At 40.0% G+C, this 25699-nt stretch overlaps 1 protein-coding gene across 1 annotated transcript in view; it reads left to right on the top strand.

Annotated features, from left to right (window-relative positions):
* XPOT (exportin for tRNA) overlaps positions 1-16438 on the top strand; it is a 42905-nt gene extending 26467 nt beyond the window's left edge. Inside the window, exons 16-25 of the mRNA XM_027854176.1 lie at positions 294-363; positions 2340-2578; positions 3891-4176; positions 5970-6159; positions 9015-9131; positions 9316-9431; positions 11034-11081; positions 12007-12078; positions 13423-13479; positions 15846-16438. Of these exons, the coding sequence (XP_027709977.1) occupies positions 294-363; positions 2340-2578; positions 3891-4176; positions 5970-6159; positions 9015-9131; positions 9316-9431; positions 11034-11081; positions 12007-12078; positions 13423-13479; positions 15846-15872 (1222 nt within the window). The 3' untranslated portion in view covers positions 15873-16438. The remainder of the gene's footprint in view (positions 1-293; positions 364-2339; positions 2579-3890; positions 4177-5969; positions 6160-9014; positions 9132-9315; positions 9432-11033; positions 11082-12006; positions 12079-13422; positions 13480-15845) is intronic.
* The last annotated feature ends 9261 nt before the right edge of the window (positions 16439-25699 follow it).

Raw genomic sequence — 25699 nt, 5'->3', positions numbered from 1 at the left:
GGGGTTCGTCCTGGGAATCTAGTCTGGAGAAAGAGCTGGTTTATTCAGTGTTCTGGATGTTTTTGCTGTTGGCTTCATAGGATTATGGGTCCTGCTTTTACAAAAGATTTTGAGTGTAGCAAATAAAAATTGAAGGTTTTTTCCCCCCAAATCAGAACCACTTGTGAGTATGTATGTTGTAGGGACCATGTTGTTGTGTTTCCAAAATAAGTATTATATTTATTTTCCTGGGCTTTTAAGCATTTTATTTAAAACCTTTATTTTCTTCTTTTTCTTTTTCAACATTTTTTCAGTAAACAAATGAATGCTTTCATTGAGGACATTTTGAACAGAATTCAAGACCTGTTGGAGCTTTCTCCACCTGTAAGTATCAGTTCTTTTGCTGACAAGGTTTTCACAGTTAGTTAATACTGAGGTTGCCCTTTAGGAGCACAGAAATGGCAAATAGAGAGAACCCAAAGCCTGTTGATACTGGTAGTTGCTGATTACTTTTCATCTCAATCCTCTCATTGTTTGAAATATTAATGATAGCAAGTAGTTTGGGAACTGCTGCTTTGTGCAGGGCTATCCCTGTCAGTCAAAATTTTTTTGTTTTTTAGGCAATTCAGGTTAAGTGATTTGCCCAAGGTCATACAGCTAGTGTCAAGTATTTGGTCAGAGGCTGGATTTGAACTCAGGTCCTCCTGACTCCAGGGCCAGTACTCTATCCACTGCACCACCTATCTGCCCCCGCTGGCAGCCATTCTTAAATGAGTACTGATAGCTTCAGCTTCAGGGTGGGAAATTCAAGAATCATTCAATACAGATGTTTTTATAGGACTTGTTATAATTAATGACAATTTCAGGAGGCTTGGTTAACTGAAATCTTTTCCAGAGGTATTCAGTCCTGCTGTGCACATTATTTCTTTTCTTGAACGATATCTGTGTTTTCTAGTTTATAAGACAATTCCAGTGTTCTCCAGCATAATAAAAATTGCATTTTACAGCAAAGGCTCGTTAGACACATATGAGCATCTTCTCAGCTCTCCCATGCAACCTCTTCAAGAAAAAACTAGTCAGTCAGCTGACAAATCCACCTGTTCTTTTTTCTACATTTGTCTCCTATGATACACTGCACAATTTATTTCCCTTTCCTTGAAAAGTTCCTTGGCAGCTCTCACTGATTGCTCAGGGCTTTTATGTGAAAGTAGATATACTGATAAGGGCTTTCTAGTAGAAAAGCTATTTATTAGATAGGCATTTTTAGACAGATTTTAGACAAGTATAAATAATGATTTGTATTTAGTTAAATAAGTCCTGACTCACAATTTTGTTTGTCTCAAGTTTGTTGATAGATTTTCCCAAATAATTTGGCATTTCATTTTATACAATAGGTATATTTCTGAAACTGACATAAAATTAGGTGTATTGGGGCAGCTAGGTGGCATAGAGCACCGGCCCTGGAGTCAGGAGGACCTGAGTTCAAATCCAATCTCAGGCACTTGACACTTACTAGCTGTGTGACCCTGGGCAAGTCACTTAACCCTGATTGCCTTGCAAAAAGTAAAAATAAAATAGGTATATTTCATCATTTCAGGGTAGGCAAAGTAATTCTTTTTTAATATAAATAAACTATGCCTTTATCTCTTAGAAGACTGGACCTTGTGTTATCTTTTCTTAAAGTCTAGTGGTACTTGAAGATTTTTTTTGTGTAGTTTCTGTGAAAAATGGTAATGCAAATCCAAAATAAATATAAATTAGTTAATTAAAGTATCTATAAGTGAATATGTGTTAAAGTGATCTTGTGGCCATACTTGCTCACAATTTAATTTACTTGATTTTGTTTGCAATCTTTCAGACATGCTTGTAACATAACTTCTGTTTTAATACTTTCAAACTAGTTCTGAAGACTCTAATTTTTAGTATTAGAGTAAGATTTTTTCAAATGCACACTGAATTTGTGTTTTGCTTTCTCTGAGTACACTAATATCCTATTTTTATCTTAACCTTATCAACCCTTTAACATAGCTACAAAAATTTTTTTACAAATAAGAAACTGACACATATAAGTAATCTTGTTCAGGTTCCTGCTGCCATCCTACCCTAACTCCTTCCCCTGCCTAAAAAAGTTTAGAATCAAGGATTTTTGATTTACGGTAGTTCATATATACTTTATATAATACAGCCATTTAAAATGGCTACACTTAAAATGCACTTTAAATATTTTCTGAATGAGTTATTTAGATCAATTTTTTAAATAAATTGTTCTTTTGACTCATTCTGTGATTGTTGCTCGTTTTATTTTTATGAGCAAATGGGATGAACTAGAGCGTCATTAAAGGACATAAATCTCGTTCTAGGAAAATGGTTACCAGTCTTTGCTGAGCAGTGATGATCAGCTTTTTATTTATGAGACCGCAGGAGTACTAATTGTTAACAGTGACTATCCAGCAGAAAGGAAGCAGGCTTTAATGAGGAATCTGTTGACTCCGTTAATGGAAAAGTTTAAAATTTTGTTAGAAAAATTGATGCTGGCGCAAGATGAAGAAAGGCAGGCAGCCCTAGCAGACTGTCTCAACCATGCTGTTGGGTTTGCCAGGTGAGTATAAATTTATAATTTTTTTTAAATGAAGAATTACATCCATAGAACTTTCTTAAGAAATAAACAGTCGTTTGATCATGTCAGAGTAGGTACAGCAAATAACAAAAGTTTTAGTGAAATCCAGAAATGTGCTGATTTTGTGAAGCGAATCCCATTTTATTCACAGTCCTTAAACCTTCTGATTGGGCTCGTAATATGTTAATCCTTTGGAAGTCACTAGAACCTGCAGGTTTGGAGACTTAAGAAAGTGTATACTTCTATGTAAATGCTGAATTTGGAACCTTATGCCTTTGCCTTAACACTTACAAATAGGGGGATCCTGAGATTCTTACTTAAATACTTTAGCATGTTAAGTCATTCGGATTCTGCATCATTACTCAACCAAGAGCCTTTTACATCAGAACCTCTCTTCTTTTGCAAAAGATCAGTGCTTGCTACTAATTCACGAAGCTATAAATACATACAAGTAACAGAATCACAAAATGTGAGCAGCAAAAGAAACCTCTGTGACTATTCCATACCTGTTAGGAAACCCCATGATAACATACCTACCAAGTGGATGTGTGTCTGAGATTTGTTATCATGGATTTAATCTTCTTGATAAAAACCAGAGATCTAGATAGAAGCCATATATTAATGAAGCTGTAATGCAATTACATCTTTCGAGTAAGAAAACCATTCCATGTTGACCAGAAGGTTGCATTGGCACTTGAGCTCATCATTTCCGGGGGAAATTGAGTGAGTTAGGTATTGAGGTACCTAGTACCTGTTAATCCATAGTTTTAAGTATTTTTTATTTCTCTTTGGTCTTTATACTCTGTTAACCAATACTTTTAACATCCTTGCATCAAAAAGGACAATTTTAGAGTATTATTATCATTTATTTATTATATTTCACATTTTCAGGTGTATTTACCCCAGTATCCCATAAATCCCAAGGCTAAAGAATGCAACAAATCAATAGTGTCAAATTCACATGGGAACAGGGACCTGTCTAAGGTATATGAGGATCCCTTCAGGCACATACTGACTTAGAGAGACATTGTCTACATTAATTTATGTTAATTCTAACAATTTTTATTTTGTGGAATATTTGTCAGTTGTATTTTTATCTAGTTGACTGGGTAATGGTCATGTGTGCTAGAAATGCTACCTGCTAGAAATCATTGTGCTACCAAAATAACCCATGTTTTTCTTGGTTTTAGTAGAGCAAATTATATTGACAACCTTTTCCATTTTCTAATCTGTGGATGTTAAGTAACATTACTAAAGAAGTTTCAATTAAGTTTCAATTTTATTATTTACACAGCCGAACAAGTAAAGCTTTCAGCAACAAACAGACTGTGAAACAGTGTGGCTGTTCTGAGGTTTATTTGGACTGTTTACAGACATTTCTGCCAGCCCTCAGCTGTCCTTTACAGAAGGAGATTCTCAGAAGTGGCGTACGTACTTTCCTTCATCGAATGATCATTTGTCTGGAGGAAGAAGTTCTTCCCTTCATCCCTTCAGCCTCAGAACACATGCTCAAAGACTGTGAAGCCAAGGACCTTCAGGAATTCATTCCTCTCATCAATCAGATTACGGCCAAGTTCAAGGTATGGATTCATTCAAGATCCTCTAGTCCAGGTGGCTGGCAACGAGGTTGTCTTCCGGCATGTTCTGGCCTGTGCTTTGTTTTGCTCAGTGTAAAAAAATGCCCCACACCCTTTTCTGCATTCCACTCTCCCTTCACTATTGCAGCCAAGGAGAATTCTCTTATTGAAGAAGACTGGATGCCTCACGTATGTTTTAAATAGGGAACTTGGAGTTAAGTGGTATCCAGGCGGTCACAGATCCTGCTCCCTCCACGGCTTCTCCATAGGTGCACCCAATTAGTGAAGCATGACCTCTAGCAGTTCCTAGTTGGAGTGAATTGTGTCATTTGAAAACCAGCCTGTCACCTCCAGCGTGAACAACCCATCACTCTCACTCTCCTTGAGGTATCGAGAGATTGCAGTCTGCTTTGGTGCAGGAAAAGTATTTACACCAATTACATTATGTGTTCAGCACAGTAATTCTGTGTCACACAATAGTATAACAAAAATAGCAACCTCAAAGTATCAGTCTATTCATGTAGTATTATTAACAAATTGCCAGTAGAACCAGGTATTTAAAATTATTCTTCGATGTTATGATGAGACTTTGATTACTTTGCCCAAAATAATAAATTTTGTTCAATAAATAATTTTCATAAGAATTCTAAAGTTTGTATTCGTTAGTCATTGTTATTCGCAAAGATAAATTGCATCTTCATAAAGGTTTGTTGCAGCATCTCTGATCCCTTAGTTTTACATATAGAAGCTGGATGCTGTTTCTTAATAATCTAATATTTTGAATGTCATTTTTTGGTAAGCAAATGTATAACTGGACAATGGAATTCCCTCAGCTGATTAAAAGGCCTAAATGCTTAACTCGGCAAACCACAGAGAAATTTTTTGCTGTCAGCTAGCTGGCTCTGATAATTCAGCGTGATTTTAGGTTCTGTTAAGTGGAGTGGAGTTTGTTATTTCAAGATGGAAGTAAAGCTTCAGGGCATGCTTAGTGTGTGAAGTTGTGTACAAACATTGCTCTTGACTGCCTAGTTCAGGGGTAGTGTGGATTACTAGTTCCCCTCCAGAGACGAGTACCCTCCCTGGGGCCCTGTTGCACACTCCCTCTAGGCCTAGCTCTTCTCATCAGCCCCTCTTCCCATCCCAGCAGGCTGCTTCTGGATTCGTGAGGCCCTCTTCTCTCCAGCAGCCTTGCCGTCTGGACCCTTTCACCCAGTGCTATGTTGGAGCCAGCTCATAGGGGCTTAAGCTGATTGTTAAATTTTCCATGTGAGCATTTACATTTTAGAAATGAGTCAGCCCTACAAAACAGGGCTTGATTTATTGTATTGTTGATTTTCTCCTTCACTTTTTAAGTCTAGACAATATTAATAATGCAGATTAAACTTGAAAGCGTGTTGTGTTTATACTCCTCCTCCCCACCCAGAATCTTCCTTGGGGGGGGTCTACTTTGTGTGACCCACTGCACCTGGCTTCTGGCCAGCCATCCCTCCAGCTCTCCTGTCCCTCTCCCCTTCATACACCTCAAATGTTCGAACTCTGGATCTCTGCTCCTAGAAGAGGAAATGTCCAAGTACCACCCCCATCCCCCTATGGCGCCATCACCAGCCACACCTCCCCCACGAGCCCGGAACCTCCCACCTTGTTCTCCGTGTCCCTGGAGCTTGTCACATCACCTCATCAGGTCCTTGTATAATGAAGTTGGTTTTTTTCATTCATTTGAGATGATTAAGGTGAGGATCAGTCTTCCTGTCCAGGGTTTGCGGTTCAGAAACTTGGATCTTTTTTTCTCTTCCCAGACGCAGGTGTCACCATTTTTACAGCAGATGTTCATGCCCTTACTTCATGCCATTTTTGAAGCGTTGCTTCGCCCCGCAGAAGAAAATGACCAATCTGCCGCTTTGGAAAAGCAGATGTTGAGGAGGAGCTACTTTGCTTTCCTGCAGACAGTCACAGGAAGTGGCATGAGTGAAGTCATAGCCAATCAGGGTGAGAAAGTGCACACTGGCTTCCTTTTATTAACTACATAAAGTAAATTGTCTTCTCAGCTTAGCACATTACCATAGATGTGTTTTTAATGGGGGAACTGGGTATTTTAAATAGACACTGTTGGGATTAAAATTGCCCAATCTACAAGAAAAACCACTGAGGCAGAGCTCTGAGCCAGTGGCACTTTATTAAAGGGTCTATGGTCCCCTCTGATGAAGTGGACCTCAAATCTTCCCTCACGATCTGAGATGGTCTCCTTCTTCCAGGGCCTTATTTTTCTAAGATCTGATACCTGAACATGCTAAAGAGGCTATGCAAAGTACAGAATCCCATTGGTTGATCTTGCTTCTCAGGCCAAAAAATGATGCATCGGCTAGAAATGATATGTCAGTAGGGGGTTCTTGGGTTGGGCCAAGCATCAGGCATCTCCACTGACTAAGTGGTCATAAGATTGTCATCTGCTCATGTTGGAAAGGAGAGAATGGTCTGGAGGCACAAAAATAGGTTGGGGGACTTTCCGTGTCATCAAGTCACCTCCACCACACTGGGCTTGGTCACCATAACAAGGAAAAACAAGGTTTGAGGGCCTCTTGTTGGCTTCCTGTGATTAAGTAAGTGGATTTACAATCTGCAGCTCAGTTTTCCTGCCTAATGTACAGAACTTATCACTGCCCCGTGGAATCATAGCAAACCAATTAATACTGATTGGAATAGAGTAGAGGTCCAAATGAATTATTTCTCACAACTGTTTAATTTAGTTGGTCAACAAATTCAATTCCATAAACATTTATCAAGGACCTAATATGTGATGGGCACTGTGTGCTAAGTCCTGGGGTTACAAAAAAGAGGCAAAAGACAGGCCTTGCCCTCAAGGAGCTTACAGTTTCATGGAGGAGATGATATGCAAACAAATATATACAAAGCAAGCTCTATACAGGATAAATAGGAGATATATATAACAGAGGGAAGGCCCTGGAATTAAGAGGGGTTGGGAAGGCTTCCTATAGAAGAGAGATTTTAGTTTTGACTTAAAGGAAGCCAAGGAGGTCAGTAGTTGGAGTGAAGAGAGAGAGTGTTCTAGGCATGGGGGACAGCCAGAGAGAATGCCTGGAGCTAAGAGAAAGTCTTGTTCATAGAATAGGCAGGAGGCCAGTGTCATTGGATCAAAGAGGATATGTTGGGGAGTAGGAAGACTGGAGAGGTAGGAGGGGGCTGGTTAGGAAGGGTTTTGAATGCCAAACAGCATTTTGTATTTGATCTTGGAGGCAATAGGAAGTCATTGGAGTCTATTGGGCGATGGGGGGTGGGGAGTGTTATGTGGTCAGACCTGCACTTTAGGAAAATCACTTTGGTGCCTGAGTAGAGGGTGGACTGAAGTAGGGGAGAGAGTGGAGGCAGGCTGACCCACTGTCAGGGAATTACAATAATCCAGGTGGGAGGTGATGAGGGCCTGTGCTAGAGTGCTGGCAGTGTCAGGTGGGAGAAGGAGGTATATTCAGGAGATGTTTTCAGAAATGAAATTGACAGGCTTTGTCTCCTGGTTTATGAGCCTGGGGGACTTGCAGGATGGTGGTTATCGCCTGCAGTAATAAGAAATGGAGGGGGGAAGGGTTCAGGGGGAAAGATAATGAGTTCTGTTTTGGACATACTGAGTATAAGTTGTCTACTGGACGTAAATTCAGGATGTCTAAAAGGCTGCTGGAGATGCAAGATTGGAGGTCAGCCATGAGATCGGGGTAGGGATGTGGGGAGATGTTGCAAAGACTATTGATTAGCTACCACACACACCTGTCCTGGTGTGGGTGTCCATAAAGAATATACGTGATAAATTTGGGAGCACCTTTGTAGAATTCTTTGAATGCTTTTTAGGGAATTAGAAATCTCCACTTTAGAGTCCCAGAGGGGTAATAGTTACTTTTTTTTTTTTGGTCCCATCATGGTTCTCTCAAAGTAGATTTGCTCTCTTCTTGCTAACAGAATTTTCCTAAGATTAATATTACCTCTCTTTGCCCATCCTGAAAGCAGAATCTCGCCTCTTCAGAGAGTGTTTTAAATAGGAAACCGATAGGGAAACTTAAATTTATTGAATTTAGCTTTGAAGGGAAAGAATATAAAGAAGTAACTATATCTGGAAATTATGATAGTTGATGATTTTCATCATTTTGCAGAAATCCAGCTGGGACAGTAGATAGAGTACAGAGCCTGGGATCAGGAAGACCCAAGTATAAATCCAGCCTCAGTTACCTACTGGTTGTTTGACTCTGGGCGAGTTACTTCATGTCTGTTTACCTTAGTTTCTGCAGCTGTAAAATAGAGATCATAGTAGCACCTACCTCCCAAGTGGTTGTGATGCTCAATGAGATCATTGTAAAGGGCTTAGCACAGTGCCTGCAGGGCCCATAGTAATCCTTGTATAAATGTTAGCTATTTGTTAAATCCAGCCTATCAAACTATGATGACAATAAATTGAAGGGCATGTGTATGTCTGTCTGTCACTGTGTATATGGTGTCCCCAGAGTGTTAGTACAGCTTAAAACTAAGACTTTGGAGATACCTTGTATTACTAAAAGGAAAACCCTTCTGTGTAGGGCTGGGTGGGGGTATATAATAGTTAATACTCATGTGTCCATCTTATTGTGACTTCATGTTTTTGGGTTAAAACCTTTTCAAAGCATGAACATCATATTACATACCTAGTATTAATTTTTTTTTATCTCGAAGTAGGAGCGACAAGTGTTTTCAACTTTGAGACTGGAATTTTAGGGGAGGGTTTTGAGTCATGTCTGAAATAGGAGCTTTAAAAAATCTTGAGTTCTGTTGAAACCACATTGAAGCATTTATTTCTACCTGTTTAGGTGCAGAGAATGTTGAAAGAGTATTGGTGACTATCATTCAAGGAGCAGTAGAATATCCAGATCCTATTGCCCAGAAAACATGCTTTATCATCCTCTCAAAGCTTGTGGACCTCTGGGGTAAGTGAGGTGCTTAGTTATCATCTGGTTTTTGTCTCCTGGTCTGAACTTCCCTCTCTTCCAACTTTTGGGGTTCAGAACCCTTTAGTCCTGGCATATACCATAAGTTGACACTTAATTACTGCTTTGATACATTCATAATTAATTTCTTTACACAAAATGAAAATCTGTATTCTCTTCACAGGGGGCAAAGATGGACCAGTAGGATTTGCTGATTTTGTCTACAAACACATTGTTCCTGCTTGTTTCTTAGCACCTTTAAAACAAACTTTTGACCTGGCAGATGCACAAACAGTTTTGGTAAGGACCTAGAAATTTTTGTTTAAATCATATAAGTTGTTGTCTTTTACAAAGGCCAAGTTGGCTGTTAGATTTTTTTTTTTTTAATTCAATTTAGGTTCATTTTAAAAACGTTAATTCATGTTGACTCTAACTTTTGTGTTACTAAAAATCTATCTATTTTAGCAACTCATATGACTGGTTTTTGTGCTAATAAAAAGAGCAATATAGTGTCCCTGAAACACCACCTCAAAACATTTAAACATTGATTGTAAACCTATTCGCTTCTTCCAGTTATTGTATACTCCTTTCTCAGTGCCCCTTCACCACAGTTTGACTTCTTTTCTCTGTAAAGTCCTGTTTTCCTTATTTGCAATTGTTTTTAAAATCCGTCCTCTGTAGAGAGGAGATGGAGGTGCAGTGGATAGGCCACTGGCCCTGAAGTCTGGAAGACCTGAGTTCAATTCCAGCCTCACATATTTCCTAACTGTGTGGCCCAGGGCAGGTTACTTAATCTAAGGCAATAACTGCCTCAGCTTCCTCAGCTATAAAATGGGGATCATAACAGCACCCCCACCTACTCCCAGGGTAGTTGTGAGGATCAAAGGAGATAATCTGGTAAAATGATTCAAGCCATACCTGGTACGTAGTAAATGCTGTCTATAAATCCTTCCTCCCTTCCTAATGCTTGTCCACATAGCCCAAGTAACTCCAAATACTTTTCAAGCAGTGTCCCTTTTCTCTGAAGACTATTTTTTCAGACATGTCAGTATTTTGTGTATGAATTTATTTCCTGTATGTCTTTGATATCAATCCCTTAGAGATTTTTGACGCAAAGAGTTTTTTTCCTGATTTGCAGCTCTTAATCTCATTGCAAAAGCTTTTCAATTTTGCATAATCAAAATTACTTATTTTATCTTTTGCAATTGCCTCTCTTCCTGGTTTAGTTAAGTACTGTCCTCCCCAGTTATATCTAGTACCTGTTCTTTCTACTGCTGATCTTGTTAGGGTGTGACTCTTAATAGTGAGGTCCACCTGTGGTGTGTGGTATCATAGTAAGCCCAGTTCTTCCAAACTCCTAGCAGTTCTTCTTCTTAATAATTTATTGTCTCAGAGTCAGCACTTGAACCCAGGTTTTCCTGGCTCTGTGGCCAGCTCTCTCTTCACTATGCCATGCTGTCTCTGTTGATTTAGAGTAACAGCCAAAAATCACAAAGATACATTCTCCTGATAATTGAAGTTGGTGAATTTTCTAACATGTACATTATTTCAGAAATCTCAGGGCACCTTTTTTGTTTTGTATCAAGCCTGGATGTGATTTACAAAAAAAACCAAAAAACTTACAACTTCTCTGCACATTTTTCCTTATAACTTTGTCTAGAAAGTTATGAAAGGAGGAACTTGTGCTGGGGATAGACCGTTCAACTCTGCCCCCTATCCTCAGATTTCCCTGTATACCCCACTTCTGGCCTGTCGCCTTTCTCATGCTAAACTCCTTCCTTTTGATCCATGTGAGAACAGTAAGAAAGACACAGAAGAGGGGAAGTATCTGTAGACTCAGCCATTTGTCTAATTTGAAAAGAAATAAGCAGGAACTGACTATTAAGCTTTGTTTTTCCACAGGCTTTATCTGAGTGTGCAGTGACTCTAAAAACAATTCATCTCAAAAGGGTAAGTTTTGCATGTGTGTTCTTGAATATTATATTTAGATTTATCTGTATAAAGGTAAGAACTTTAATATATTGAATCTAATTTTTTTCTATCCCAAATCCTTTTAAAGTGGTAATTGAGCAACTTCGTGTCACTTGTTTCTAGGGAAAATGAAAGTAGCTGCAGATGAGTGTGGCCCTCTTGTTATAAAACATAACCAAAAAAAGTAGGATGCTCCCTCATCTTGAGGAGGGATATAGAAATCTCAACCAGCAGTCAACCACTTGGAATTTAGTATTATCTTATAGTGAAAGCAAGAATGACCAGAAATAAAATTAGAAAGTCAAACATTTTCATGAAGTGTGAGCAAGCTAAGTACCTCATTGTTTTCATTTGTGAGTTGCTACTACATAGTTCAGGTATATGTGGGAGAAAAGCGCTTTGTAAATAACTAATTACATGTTAAGTCCTCACTGTAGAACCAGCTAGTTGATTAACTGTGGACAAAGTTACTTAATTTCTCTGGGCTTCAGTTTCTTTAGCTTTAACACGAAGATTTGGACTAAATTAGGTTCCATTTAGGTTTAAGATTCCACTATTCTGTGATCACTCACTGATAGAGGTAACATGAAGAAGATACCACTGGTGACATGCTGGTGACAGTCTATTATTATTGTTGACTTTCCTAGGAGTCTAGTCACTGCTGCTACCACTGATTAGCACAGTAGCAGAAGCAGAATTAATAAGATTTTGGCAGCTTCTGCTTAGACATAAATCTTTTTTTAAGAATTATTCTAGAGCAGTAAACTCAAGTTTTTTCCCCTGATTTGTAAAGGGGGAGTATGGGTTTTTTTTTCATTTGTTTGCTTTTATTTTTTAAAATTCAACTGCTATCTAAACAACAAAGTTGTAGTTTGGTTGTTTTTACATTTGATTAAATTTTCAGGGCCCAGAATGTATTCAGTATCTTCAGCAAGAATACCTCCCTTCTCTCCAGGTAGCTCCTGAAATAATACAGGTAAAAATCTTATTTTTTAATTTAACTGTGGGAACAAAAATTTTTGTATCAGTTCAGCCTTTGATTTAGAAAAGTGAAAATTAATATAAGCATTTCACATTAGATTTCTGAATTTTTTACATGTCTTGACTGAAGGGTATGGCTTGGCCAGTTAGAGCAGTTAATTGAATGCCTAACATGTGAAATTAATTTTCATCACCACAAACCATTTGTCAAGAAAAGTAGGCAAGATAGCTCAGTTAGTCAACAGGAATTTATTAAGCACCTGCTCATGCCATGCACTGGCAGAAAGATAAGAGACAAAAGTCTGTAATATCTGTGAGCTTCTGTTCTGTCTGTGGAGCCAAGAAATAAAGCATATACGTGATGTGTGATAAGTCCATGCAAAGTAAATGCAAGAGGGGCAGCTAGGTGGCAGGGTAGATAGAGCACCGGCCTTGGAGTCAGGAGGACCCGACTTCAAATCCAGCCTCAGACACTTAACACTCACTAGCTGTGGCAAGTCACTTAACCCCATTGCCTAGCAAAGTACCAAAAAAAAAAAAAAAAAAAATGCAACGTAGGGAGGTTGAGTAACATCATGTTTGTGATGGCACTCAGTAAATACAGTATTTGATCTGTTGGTTTGCAGTTATCCAAACAAATTGAATTTTTGTAATGTATCCATTTAAGTAAAAGTTGTGTGTGTATCTATATTCTGCCATTTTTGAAATGGATTTGGGCTTTTTTTGTTTTTTAAATGTTAATGAAACTAAGGTCTTATGGTTAGGACTACTTATGATTGCAGAGAAATGTGGACCCATGTTATGGTATTTCTGGAATTTGCCATTACATTTTCATTTAACCTTAACTTTTATACTCAAACTCAATTTTCTTAGCCAAGTGTAAACTTGACTAAGAAACAAAGTAGAATCACAGTGACCTTTCTTTTATGCTTGCCAGAGTATCGAGGTCAGGGTCCCCACCCTTTCCTACTCATTGTTCCTTTTTCCTGTCCTTTCTTGTTGAGTCCTGGCCGGGCTGGTCCCTAGAGCTGAGCTGCTGCTAGAAAGATGCACATTTTGGGCTGCTTGGTTCTGTCCCTGAAGGATAAGAGAAAAAAGCTTCAGCAGTGCTCCCCTGCCCCTACACCCACCCCAGGTCGGTGAGGGGCACATCTTAATCGTGAGAACTGTACTTTTAAGAATTTGTGAATGAATAAATTCAACTGTTGGATAACATTTGGCACAGGGAACTGCTAGATTCACTACATTTGGAGGTGAACTGGATCCTGGATACAGTTCCTACAAGTGACCTTTCTTGAATTTTATGATGATAATCACAGAGGTTCCATTTTCCCCTTAGGAGTTTTGTCAAGCCCTTCAGCAGCCCGATGCTAAAGTGTTTAAAAATTACTTAAAGGTAAGTTTTTAAAGGCAGTTAATACTTTTGTGCAACCTCATAATGAAACCATGTTTAAGAGTAAAAAGAAAAACAATTTTAGGAGATATTTTAAAACTTTACTGTTGAAATGACCACCCCTCACTGAAACACTGACAGGTTTTGAAGAACCTTATTTTGTGGTTCATGTGGTAGGATATCTTATACAGCTTTTGTTAAATGCTGTTTGCTTCCAATTTTAGCAGATATGGCAGAGGAAAGAAAGAAGACAAGTAGAATTTGTGTGTATAGAAGAATAGTTTTTTCAAAAGATAATTCTGTTAAAGTGTAGTTTGGGTTACCAGCTTTGTATTGACTGCCTCACCACATGCACTCAACTGTATATGGAGGAAAAGGGCTGAGCAAAAAAACTTTGAGTAAGGATAGAGACCTAACCTAGACCTTGCCTAATAGATTATTGAGAGGAAGGTATTAGGAAGAATGTAAGAAGGCAAGTAAAAGGGAATAAAGTTTTGTGTTTATCCTATATAGAAAACATTTTTCCTTGTGATGTGGGACAAAGTTGTACACATATACCTATATATGTTTTGGTTGAGATCTATCAATGATCCTTTTTACATTTGTGCAGATACTAAAATTACGTAGAATGGTAGGGTCCTAAAAACTGACTACAGTAGGTTTTAGGTTTTTTTGGTGATTTGTTTATAAACTTAATTGGAATGTTAATCTCAACATGGAAGTAAAGCAGTATTTTTCATTTTAAATGGTGTTCTTCTACCTCCACTAAAGTCTTATTAGTCCAATATTTTACTGTGGAGGTGACTGGTTCCTGAAGGCTAGACCAGCAGAGGTCTCAAACTCTGGTAGATTGAACAAACATAGAACAGCTCTGTGCACAGGCCCACAGGATTCTGTCCTGTTCAAGGACACCTGCCCCGCCCCCCTCTCCACAAGTGAGAAGGTTGAAGGCAGGGAGGCAGCCAAGTTCTGGTTTGCAAAACTTTGCAATCATGCCCCTTGTGAAGATTTCACAGACATCATTCTCATCATAGAATGGTACCTGGTGCTTTAGTTTCAGACGGCCTTTTCTCTTTCTTGCTCTTTTTTTTTTTTTTTCTAGCTGCCTGGGAGAGTTAAGGAGATGTTCAGAGGACTCTTGTTGAGTAAATAAGTACCATGTGCAGTCCCTCATACATGGAAGATGGCCCTCAGCTTGGAATCATTCTCATAGAGCTGATGGGGCATCTGCTCAGCTCCCCAGACCTGTGGTCCCCTTCATGAGCACCATCACAGTTTATGAGCTAGATCAAGAGGTGCAATCTGAGCCAACTCAGCTTTGTTTGCTTTGTGTGAAGCTAGAGGCGTGTTGGAGGGTCACACAACTTAGCACTACGGGGTTGCCCCCACCCATTTCACAAGCTTTTAGGAAGAAAGTACTTAAAAAACATTCAGGCACAACTGAAGTGTGTTCTTCCCTGAGACAATCCTTTTCCAACAGGACACTTGTCTTCACTGTTTCCAGAACACAATTGGAGTGTTTGTGGCATTGTGTCTTGTATACCATTCCCTCCCCCAAATCTGTTCCTGTCTATGCTTGAGGATTCAGCCAGAGTAACCACCTTCTGTGAGGCTTTTCCAGACCACCCTGCTCCCAAATCATCTGCTCTGCCGCTGAGCTCTGAGTAACAGTTAATGGGCATCATCACTCACTTGGCACTTTCACCAGCACTGCAGGGTAGTAAATACAGCCAGACTGTAAACTGCACACATCTTACCCTGGGCTTTTTTGCATTTAGTAGCTAGCAGAGTGCCCTTTTTATGATATGCATTCAAAATACTTGTTGAGTGATGATTATGCCATTAATTGTTGGGGTATTTTGCACTATGATAAGCAGCACAGCCTTATTGGGAGAGTACTGGCCAGGCCTGTCTCTGGCACATAGTGGTGCTTTGGCCTGATTCACTTGATTTCGCTGCTTAGCACCCACAGCAGCTCTAGAAAAAGATAAGTGACAGATAAGCTGCTCGTCTGCATTAGGAGAGGGAACAAAAGATAGCTGTCAGATGAGACTTTGTGTCACTTTGAATTTCTTCAACATTCACATGATCTGTGGTCTCAGGTAATCAGCAATATGTGAAGTTCTTGTTTTGCCTTAATTTACCTATGAGATTATAGATTATGTGAAGTATTGATTTTAGACAACTACCATCTTTCACCACAGAGGAATGACTGCATTCCGTTGGTGAATCAAGTCCTAAGCAATGTGTTTTTGGGGGAGAAAGCTCATTTGTTTCTCTTTGAAGTAAATGTGTCTGATACCAGTACCAGGGGACCGTCCCTTCACCTTGTAAGGAATTATACTAATACTTTCTTTTTTTTGAAACAGGTATTCTTTCAGAGAGCAAAGCCCTAAGGATCACACTGGAAATCCCTGTACCAATTTCTGTGATCAGGAACTCCAGTAATAATTTATACAGATGGTATTTTTTTTTTGGTGCCATTCATACTGGTGATCTTTTTAAAGTTGCTCTGTGCTTACTGCAATATGTATTTTGACATTTTTCTGTAAAAATGGGTATGACTGAGTTGGCTTAAATACAGGTATGTAACAACATGAAAAGTTGACCTGCATGCCTACTCAAAGATTGTTGTATAGAAAAAAAAATTGCTGTAAAAAAATACAGCAAAGCTGTCATGGTATCTTTAATTTTTTTATTTGAAACTTAATTGAAGTCTTTAAAGAGCATAGTAGTGATTAAGCAATGTATATTCTAAAAAAAAATTATCGACTATAACATGTTCAACATAAGAATTTAATTTTCCCTCATGTATGCCAATATTAAAATATGGAAGAAAAAAAGAATCAAAACTGATTTTTTTTGTAGATAGCCATGACATTTCTTTAAGCTGTTTTAATGCTAACATGTGTTTCCTACAGAACACAGTGATTTCATAAATTAATTGATTTAAAAGTAGGTGCTGGTTATACATTTTTATATAAAAAATAAATTTTATGTAGTGAATTCTGCCAAGTTTTTTTTTTAAGTCATTGTTTATACTTCATATTAGCTAAATCTTTTGTGTGTCTAACTCTCCTCCTGTATTTTCCTAAATATTCATAGTGGAAGGTGGAGGAGTAGGGAGGGGAATGGAGATTGGTGGGAAAAGGCTCCAGTCTCAGAGTCCACAGGTATGGGTTCAGATCCTGACCCTGTCATTTACTGCCATCTGCAACAAGTGTATCTTAACCTGTAGTGTTAGTGCATACCTGTAGTACACAGTGGTGTATCTTGAGCCTAATTTTACAGGTTATGACATTTTTACTATGAACTCCAAAAGGTAGGGTTGTTCTGAGGAAAGCAGTAAAGTATAAAGTGCTTCTGTAGGGCAGCTAGGTGGTACAGTGGATAGAGCTAGTCCTGGAGTCAGGAGGACCTGATTTCAAATCTGGCCTCAGACACTAGCAATATGACCTAGGCCAAGTCACTTAACCCCGATTGCCTTGTGAAAAATAAATAAAATAAAGTGCTTTTGTAGATGTGAACTCTTGGAATCGGTGTCCTTCACATATTCAGGAGCTGTTTTCCCAAGAACTTGTGTATGAATCTAATTTGGCAAAATTGTAAGCACTATAAGGTGTTTCTGTTTTAGGAAATTATTCATTCATTTATTTACTTACAAGGCAATTGGGGTTAAGTGACTTGCCCAAGGTCATATAGCTAGTGAGTATCATGTGTCTGAGTCCGGATTTGAACTCTGGTCCTCGTGACTCCAAGGCCAGTATCCTATCCAGTGCACCACCTAGCTGCCCCTGTTTTAGGAAATCTTACATGAGTGTTTGTAAAGCCAACTCTGCTTTAACTTAGCTCCATCTTTTTCGGCATAGGACTTCAGTCAGGGCGGGCTATGCCAGTGTTTGTGGGCCTTCCGAGTAGCAATGACAAGAACTACAAGAGACATTATTTTTTCTGCACATGGCAATCATTTTCCACCAAACCTTCTTTAGTTGACCTGAAACAGTGACCACAGCCATCTGAGATTAAGCTCTCAGCCTTTGCGTTTTTGTTTCCTCTCTCCCCCATCTTTTTCACCAGCACTTTCAGCCCCTTGTCTCAGACTTGTGGTGTTTTGTATAAGGGGAGCACAGTGGTAATGATGGCAGAAGCACCAGGAATGAAGCCAAAGAAGGGAAAGAAGCAGTCGTATTCTGAATTGTGGATTCTCTCACACCCCCAGCCAGGTTACCATTCAAGGGACCTTGCCAAAATAGACTTAAGCCTGCTTTTCCTTCCCCTATTCAGAATGCCAAGAGGATATCTGAGCAAAATCTCAGGATTTGGGGCCAGGATCACTAAATTTAAATCACATCACTCTACCAAAACAGATCCCAAGGTGCTGAAAGAAAGCAAGCCCAGATGCAGTTGTTGAACCGATATTGGTAATCTTGAAGGAATTATGGGTATAGATGAAGGTCCAGATCATCACCAAGTACATTCTGTGCCAGGCTCTGTACCTGGCACTGGGTATATGAGACAAAAACAGTTCCTGCCCTCATGTAATAGGTATGTAACAGGTAGGGACACAGTAGAAATAGGGCGAAGATGGGGGATGTAGGGAGGGGGCACATCTGAAAAGGCATTAGAGAAGGTGACAAAAGCTGAACCTTGAAGAAAACTAGGGATTTTTTAAATTTTAAGGCAATTGGGGTAAAGTGACTTGCCCAGGGTCACACAGCTAGTAAGTGTCAAGTGTTTGATCTGAGGCTGGATTTGAACTCAGAAAACTAGGGATTTTGAGAAATGCAGGCAAGTAGGGAATACATTCCAGGTGTGAGGGACAACCAGGGGGAAGGCACATAGGCTGAAAATGCATGACCTTGTTTGGGCAAACGAGCCAAGTGTAGTGTGCATGGAAGGAGGTTGGGCCCATGCTGTAAGAGGCTTCAGAAGTTACAGAGTGTCGCTGGAGCTTACTGTTGGGGCTGGGTAACATAGACTTGCACTTCAGGAAAGTCACTAGCAACTTCTTGGAGTTGGACTTAGAATAGGGAGAAAAACAAGGCGAAAAGATAATCAGGAGGCTGTTATAATAATGCATATATAATCTGGGCAGCTAAGTGGTGCCATAGTGCATAGAGGGCTGGGCTTGGAGTCAGGCTCCAGGAATTAACTGACTTCAGATCTGGCCCCAGACACTTCATAGCTGTGTGACCCTGAGTCAGTTGCTTAATTGTGTTGACCTCAGTTCCTCATCTGTAAAATATGCTGAAGAGGGAAATAGCAAACCACTGTCTTTGCTAAGAAAACCCCAAATGGAGTCATGAAGAGGCAGACAACTGAAAAATGACCAAATAACAATAATAATAATAGTGCAGGTGAGAGATGAGAAAGGCCTAAAAGTAAGTGGTGGTGCAGTAAGTTCGGAGAACAGAGAAGGGGATAGATTCCAAAGACGTTGGAATGGAAATTGTAATACTTGGCAACTAAGTAGATACAGAAGTTGGGTATGACACCAAGTTTGTGAATTTGGGTAATTGGAAGAATGGTGATAACCTTGCCACAAATAGGGAAATTTGAAAGAGGAGTGAGTTTGGGGAGAAAGATAATGAGCTCAGTTTTGGACGTGTTGAATTTGAAATGCCTTAACAAGCTATCCATTTCAGTTGGCGATGTGAGACTGAGCTTAGGAAAGAAATTAGGGCTGTGCAATAAAGACAATAAGTAAACTCATGGGAACTAATGAGGTCGCTGAGTGTGTGTAGGGACAGTGAAAGAGGGCCCAGGACAGCTAGAAGTATAACGTGAATTCCAGAGAGAAGACTGAGGCAGAAGTAGGACTAAGAGAGCAGTATCACAAAAATATGGAAAAGATTATCCAGAAGGAGGGATAATGTCCAAAAGGTCAAATCGCTCTGGTCATGAACAGTGAGCATTGAGGAGAGGCCATCAGATTTGGAAACTGAGGCACAAAGATGTTACATGATGCCCAAACTCCGCACAAATAATGATTGGTAAGTAGATAGGTCTTCTGTTTTTCCTACCATACTGACCCCTGAACATCATTTTCCTATAGGTAAACACCTACTTTACAGTGTTACAAGGGTCAAATGAAACAATGAAAACAAAGTACTTAGTACTCATAAGATGCAATTTAAGTAATTATTATTTGGGAGATTTACTCTCCTTTGGAAAACTGAATAATTCTACCTCTGCTCAGAATTGAGGTGAAGAAGGGTGAAAATGTGGGCCCAGCTTTGTAGATATCTGGCAGCCTCCAAGTCAGGCCCTACAAGTGGGATCCACTAGGAGTTCTGAGTTTCTATCTGCTTTCATTTCTCCCTGAGCTGTGGACAAGTCACACTCCTAGGTCTCAGTTTCCTCCTCTGAAAGGAGGGGGTTGAACTATGCACCCTCTAAGGGCCCTTCTAAATCTAAGTCATGATGTTTTGATGTCACAGTAGTCCCTAGGATGCTGATCTCTGGTAACATTTTAGAATGAATTCTCAAATGGATATTATCTTCGAGGACTTCCAGCAAAGCTGTTATCATTGAGAACTAGCCTGGATTTACCATTGATGAATAATAGTGTTTCCTAGTGACATAATTTAGGGTTGCTGGGAACCAGGAAAAATGTTACGTGGGTACGTGGTGGAGTTGCCTGGAACAAATTCACACACTCAAACCATTTTCCAGTCAAGTGGCAAAGTTTATTGTAATGTCAACAGGAGTGGGCACAGTTCCTAGTGAACTTGCAAACTAATAAAGATGAGACTGCTGCTTATATGCGAAAGGGATGGTGAAACGATCTGGGTTGGATTAAGGAGTGGTAAGTAGTTTGATGGGCCAGGTGCAACAGTGAAGGAGCCTTGGGCAAGTTGATCTGGGCTGCTGAAATGTATGGGAAAATTCAGGAACTGGGTTGCTTTCAAAGACTTGGTCTTTTCCTTTTAGGGGTACAGGTCCCACACCCCATCACTAGTATATATGATGGAGAGTAGCACAGGACTGGAGGAATCAGCCTTGAGTTCTAGTCTTCACACTGCCACTTTCCTTGGTTTTGTGACCTGAGTCGTGGCACTTGCTACCTACCTTGTTTTCTCATCTGTCAAGAGGGTTTGATCTTCCAGTTCTAACCTCCTGGGAACTAATGAAAAGTAGCCTTTTTTCCTTCTTAGCTGGGTACAAGACTAGCAGATCAAGAAAACACTACAGTTTATTTAGACTCATACAAGCCATTGGACAAACTCTCAGACTATTTGTATGGACTTTTTACAAGTTGCAGATGAGTTGCTGGTCTGCATAGGTGGAAGGAGTTTTCAGAGGAGCATTCACTCCAATGAAAGATCTGCATTAAAAAAAAATGATGGGTAAGATCGAGAGAGAGAAGCTAGATGGAAGTACAGTTCAGTGGATTCCTAATTGATTGAAAGATCATTACCAAAGGCAATTGACTCATGCGTCAGTGTCAACCTGTTAAAGTTTATAGTGGTGAGCCATGAGTCCCTTTATGCCCAACATTTTTTTAATTAAATGATTAAGATGTAGACTGGTGAATAATGTAAAGTCTAGAAGGATAGCTAATGTTAGATGGCACAATAGCAGCTTGCAATTTTATAGTTTTTAAGTACTTTCCCAATATTAATAGATAACTTAATAACAGAGTTGGGATCTAAAAAGCCTAAGCTGGCTAGGAACAGTGGGCTAGATTGAGGAAACTTAAATTTTACAGGGATAAACATAAAATACTGAAGGAAAAGTAAAAGATGGAAGAGACACATGGCTAGATAAGCAGTTTATGTGGAAAGGATTTATGGTCTGGGTTTGTTAGCAGTGTGATGTGGCTGCCATAAAAGTGGTGATTTGGGGCTGTATCAACAATTTCCGAGACAAAGGAGGTTTCCAGTTTACCGGTGCTGGCAAGATCAAAACTGGAGTATTATGTTCAGCGCTGGGTCGGTTTAACCAGAATACTGACAAACGAGTGTTTCTAGAGATTGAGGGAGCTCCCAAACTAAATACCAAATTATGAAGTGTGATTTAAAAGACCTGGAAAGGAGAAGGCTTGGAGGGCAAGAGGAAAATGGTGGAGAGGAAAGGGATGGCAGTACACCTATTTTCAAATTCTTGGCAATCATGTTAAAATAGATGACTACATATGACTACATATTAGGAACAAAGGGTGGCAGAGGAAATGTCTGTTTAATATAAAATCTAACAATTAAAGGTGTTTGAAAAATGAAAAACAAATTGAACTGCTCAAGGTAATAGCAACTTACCTACACTGAGAGATTTTTAAGCAGAGTCTGGATGACCACTTTTAAGATTTGTTATGAAGGAGGTTCGTTCAAATATTAAGTTGAACTAGGTAACTTGTAAGATTTCTTCCAACTCTAAAATTCCTTGAAAATGATGACTAAAATGACAAAGTACTGCTTTGTTGGGAAATAGATTGAACACATCTTAAAACCCAACAAGTCAACCAGCATTTATTAAGCATACAGTGTATTATGTGCCAGTTGCTATACATTGGAGGTACGGAAAAAAGGAAAAAAAATTGTAGTGGTCCCTGCCCTCAAGAATGCACATTCTAATGAAAGATGGTTTACAAACAACTTTGTACATATAAAATGTATACAAAGTAAATTGAGAGTTAAACTCAGAAAAGGCACTGACTTAGGAGTGGCAGGAGGGATGGTGTGAAACCCAGAAAGACTCCTGCAGGATGTAGGATTTGAGCTGTATCTTGAAGGAAACCAGTGAAGCCTTGAGGTGACGATGAGGAGGAAGAGCATTTCAGAGATAATGAAAATGCAGTCAAGACATTGAGTATCTCGTGCTAGGAACAGTAAGAAGGCTGGTGTTACCCTATTGTAGAGTACGTGAAGAGCTGTGAAGTATAAAATGTCTACAAAGGTTGTAAATGACTATAAATGTCAAAAAGGAATTTGTTCCTGGGGGTAATAGGGACCTGCTCGAATTGACTAAGTGTGGAGTGGTGACGTGGTCAGACCTGCCCTTTAGTAAGATCGCTTTGGTAACTGAGTGGAAGGTGAACCAGAGTAGGGAGACCAACCAGCAGGCTATTGCAGTAAGTCTGAGAGTGAGGTACTTGAGAGAGTATCTGCACCAGGCTGGTATCTGTGTTAGGAGAGAAGGGGACATACAGAGAGATGTTGCAAAGGTAGAAACAACAGGGATGTCCTACTTATAGTATTTATTGTTACTGTTAAGGCTTCTCAATTCTACTTTGCCATCATATCTCACATCTGTGCTGTGCTCTCTGGTCACGAAGCCACTACTCTACTGTTGTTCAGTCATATTTGTCACTTCATGACCCCATGGACCACAGACACCAGGCCCCTCTATCTTCTGTCTCCTGAAGTCTGTCCAAGTTCATGTTGTTTCCATGAGACTCTATTCATCTCATCCTCTGCTGTCTCCTTTTCCTTTTGCCTTCAGTCTTTCCCAACATCAGGGTTTTTGTTTTTTTTTCCCAGTGACTCCCATCTTCTCATTATGTGGCCAAAATATTCAACCGTCAGCTTCAGTATTTGACCTGCCAGGGAATACCCTGAATTAATTTCGTTAAGTATAGACTGCTTTGATCTCCTTGCTGTCCCAGGGACTTTCAAAAGTCTTCTCCAGCAACACCTTTCCTAATAACAGCCGTACATTGTTACTAGAAAAACCATAGCTCTGACCATACAGACCTTTGCCAGCAAGGTGATGTCTCTGCTTTTTAGTATGCTGTGCAGATTTGACAGAGCTTTCCTTCCAAGGAGCAAGTGCCTTTTCATTTCATGGTAGCAGTTGCTGTTTGTGGTGCTCTTTTAGGCCATCAATTATCTCTTGCTTGTACTATTGCATTTGTCTCCTAATTGCAGTCCCCTAGGGATAGCTAGGTGCAGAAGTGAATTGAGCATTGGGCCTAGAGTCAAGGAGGCCTGAGTTCAGATCCATCCTTAGATGCTTATACTAGCTGTATAACACCGAACAAGTCACTTAACCTCTATCTCTCAGTTTCCTCAACTGTAAAATAGGGATAATAATAGCATCTACCTCACAATGTGTTGTATATAATTGTTGAATATAATGAGATAATATTTATAAAGCTTAGCACAGTAGCTGTGATGCGATTTGGGGTGCTGAGAATCCTGAAATGTAAAGGTACGGGGTGAGTCTGCCTGGAAAGAATTTGAGTACTCAAGCGTTCAGTCAAAGTAGTGAAGTTTATTGTAACACCTATAGGAGCAGGTGAGCCTATAGGAGCAGGTGAGATTCCAGTGGATCTGTACCTTCATGGGGTGAAATTGATACTTATATACAAAAAGAGGTGAGAAGATTTGGATGAGATTAGGGAATGGTAAATAGCCTGGGGTGGTCCAGGTGTGACAGTGAAAGGAGTTAAGTGGTTTAGGGTGGGTTGGAGAGCACACAGTGAAAGGATTATTGAGTATCTAGGTGGGCTGGAATCGGCCAGATGCCTTGGGCAGAGGTACCAGTGATCTGGGCTGCTGAAATGTATGAGAAAGTTCAGGGACTGGGTTGCTTTCAAAGACATTGTCTTTTCTGTTTAGGGGTCTAGTTCCCATCACCCCATCAGCTGGAACATAGTAGGTGCTTAATAAATGCTTGCTCCCTTGCCTGCCTTTCTAACTGGTCTCCTCGCCTCATTTTTTATTAAGCTTTAATCACTGAATGGGCGCTGCCTCAGTCAAACTGAGTCCCTTTAAAGACCTTAGTTTGAAAAAGCCATGGTCCCTTACTGCATTGTAGGCCATCTCCAGTTGTCTTGATCCATATCTGGCCACTGGACACAGATGGCTCCAGGAAGAAAATGAGGCTGGTGACTTTGCACAGCCCTCCGTCACTTAAATCCAATTCACTTGCATGTCATGGTATCACCTCCATGACATCATGGTCCTCTTTGAGAACAAAGGACAAACAGCAACCTCTGTCTCCAGACTCTCCCTTTTCCAATCTGTCTACCCTGCTGTTAAAGGGATCTTTCTAAAGTGCAGGTCAGAGCATGTCATGTGGTTTCTTTTCCTTTTAGGATAAAAGACAAACTCCAGTATTTGGCTTTTCAAGTCCTTTATAATCTTATCTTAATCTACCTTTCTAGGGTAATTGCGTATTCTCCTATTTGCACTCTACTTTCCACCCGACATTCCATCCCCCTTCTTGGTGCCTTTGCACAAACTATTGTTTTTGCTTGGCTTGCCTTCCTTCCTCAGCTTCACTTTGTAGAATCTCTTCCCTCCTTAAGAGCTCAGCTCAAGATCGTCCCTCTTCAGGAAGCCTCTTCTAATCCTCCCAGTGGCTAGTGCCCTCCTCTCTCTCTCTCCAGAAATTACTTAATATATTTTTGTATTTAATGTTCCGTGTACAAGTTTTCCTCCCAGTAGAATAAAGTCTTTGAACACATTGACTGGTTCATTTTGCCTTTGTATCCCCAGTACCTAGAGTCAAGGTTCTAGACTGTGCCAGGCACATAATTGGCACTTAATAAAAATCTAACAAATGCCTGTTGAATGTGGAGTAGGTAGGATGCTTTGCTTGGTGACGCGGCCGCTGCAGTGGTGAGCATGAGACCAGCTCAATACTCTTAACCCGGAGGCACATTGATGAGGCGGGAGACAGCAAGATGGCAGAAGCTCCGTTTATTAAGTGCTAGTAGCTTTCTTATATCCCTAGTAACACCTGATCAAAGCATGATCTTCACGTGATAACCAATTACCAAGTCTGCTGGACACCTGCAGCCCTCGTATCAGGGATATGAGTAGGACTTTTCTCCCAATGAGAGGAGAGCCGAGCCAACCGTGGGAGCTGCGTGTCAGCAAAGGAGAGCTCATGTGAGACTTCCTTGTTTTTGCCACGCAACAGGTTGTGACCCTCAGCTTCTGCTGAGAGAAGCTAGAACTCCCATGAGAAAATTACCCTAACAGCTTGGAGTTTAGTAAGACCTGCTTTCAAATCCTGCCCTTGACACTTGGTAGCTCTGGGCAAGTCACAGCCTCTCTGAGCCTCAGTTTTCTCATCTGTAAAATGAGGAAGTTGGATTAGATGGTCTCTAAGGTTCCTTTCAGCTTTAAGTCTTATGAGTAGGGTAGGAACTGGCAAAATCACTTGGATTTTCCATATATGTGAGGATATTCCCCTCCTAGACTCCCCTCAACATTTCTGAATCATACAAATTATGTGTGAAAAAACCTATGTTCCCATAGGCACGTATGGAAGG

Source organism: Vombatus ursinus, unplaced genomic scaffold (genome assembly GCF_900497805.2).
Source record: "Vombatus ursinus unplaced genomic scaffold, bare-nosed wombat genome assembly UNPS02010320.1, whole genome shotgun sequence".
Taxonomy (NCBI): Eukaryota; Metazoa; Chordata; class Mammalia; order Diprotodontia; family Vombatidae; genus Vombatus; species Vombatus ursinus.
The sequence above is the reverse complement of the archived record's forward strand: the minus strand, read 5'-3'. Positions and strand labels throughout refer to the sequence as shown.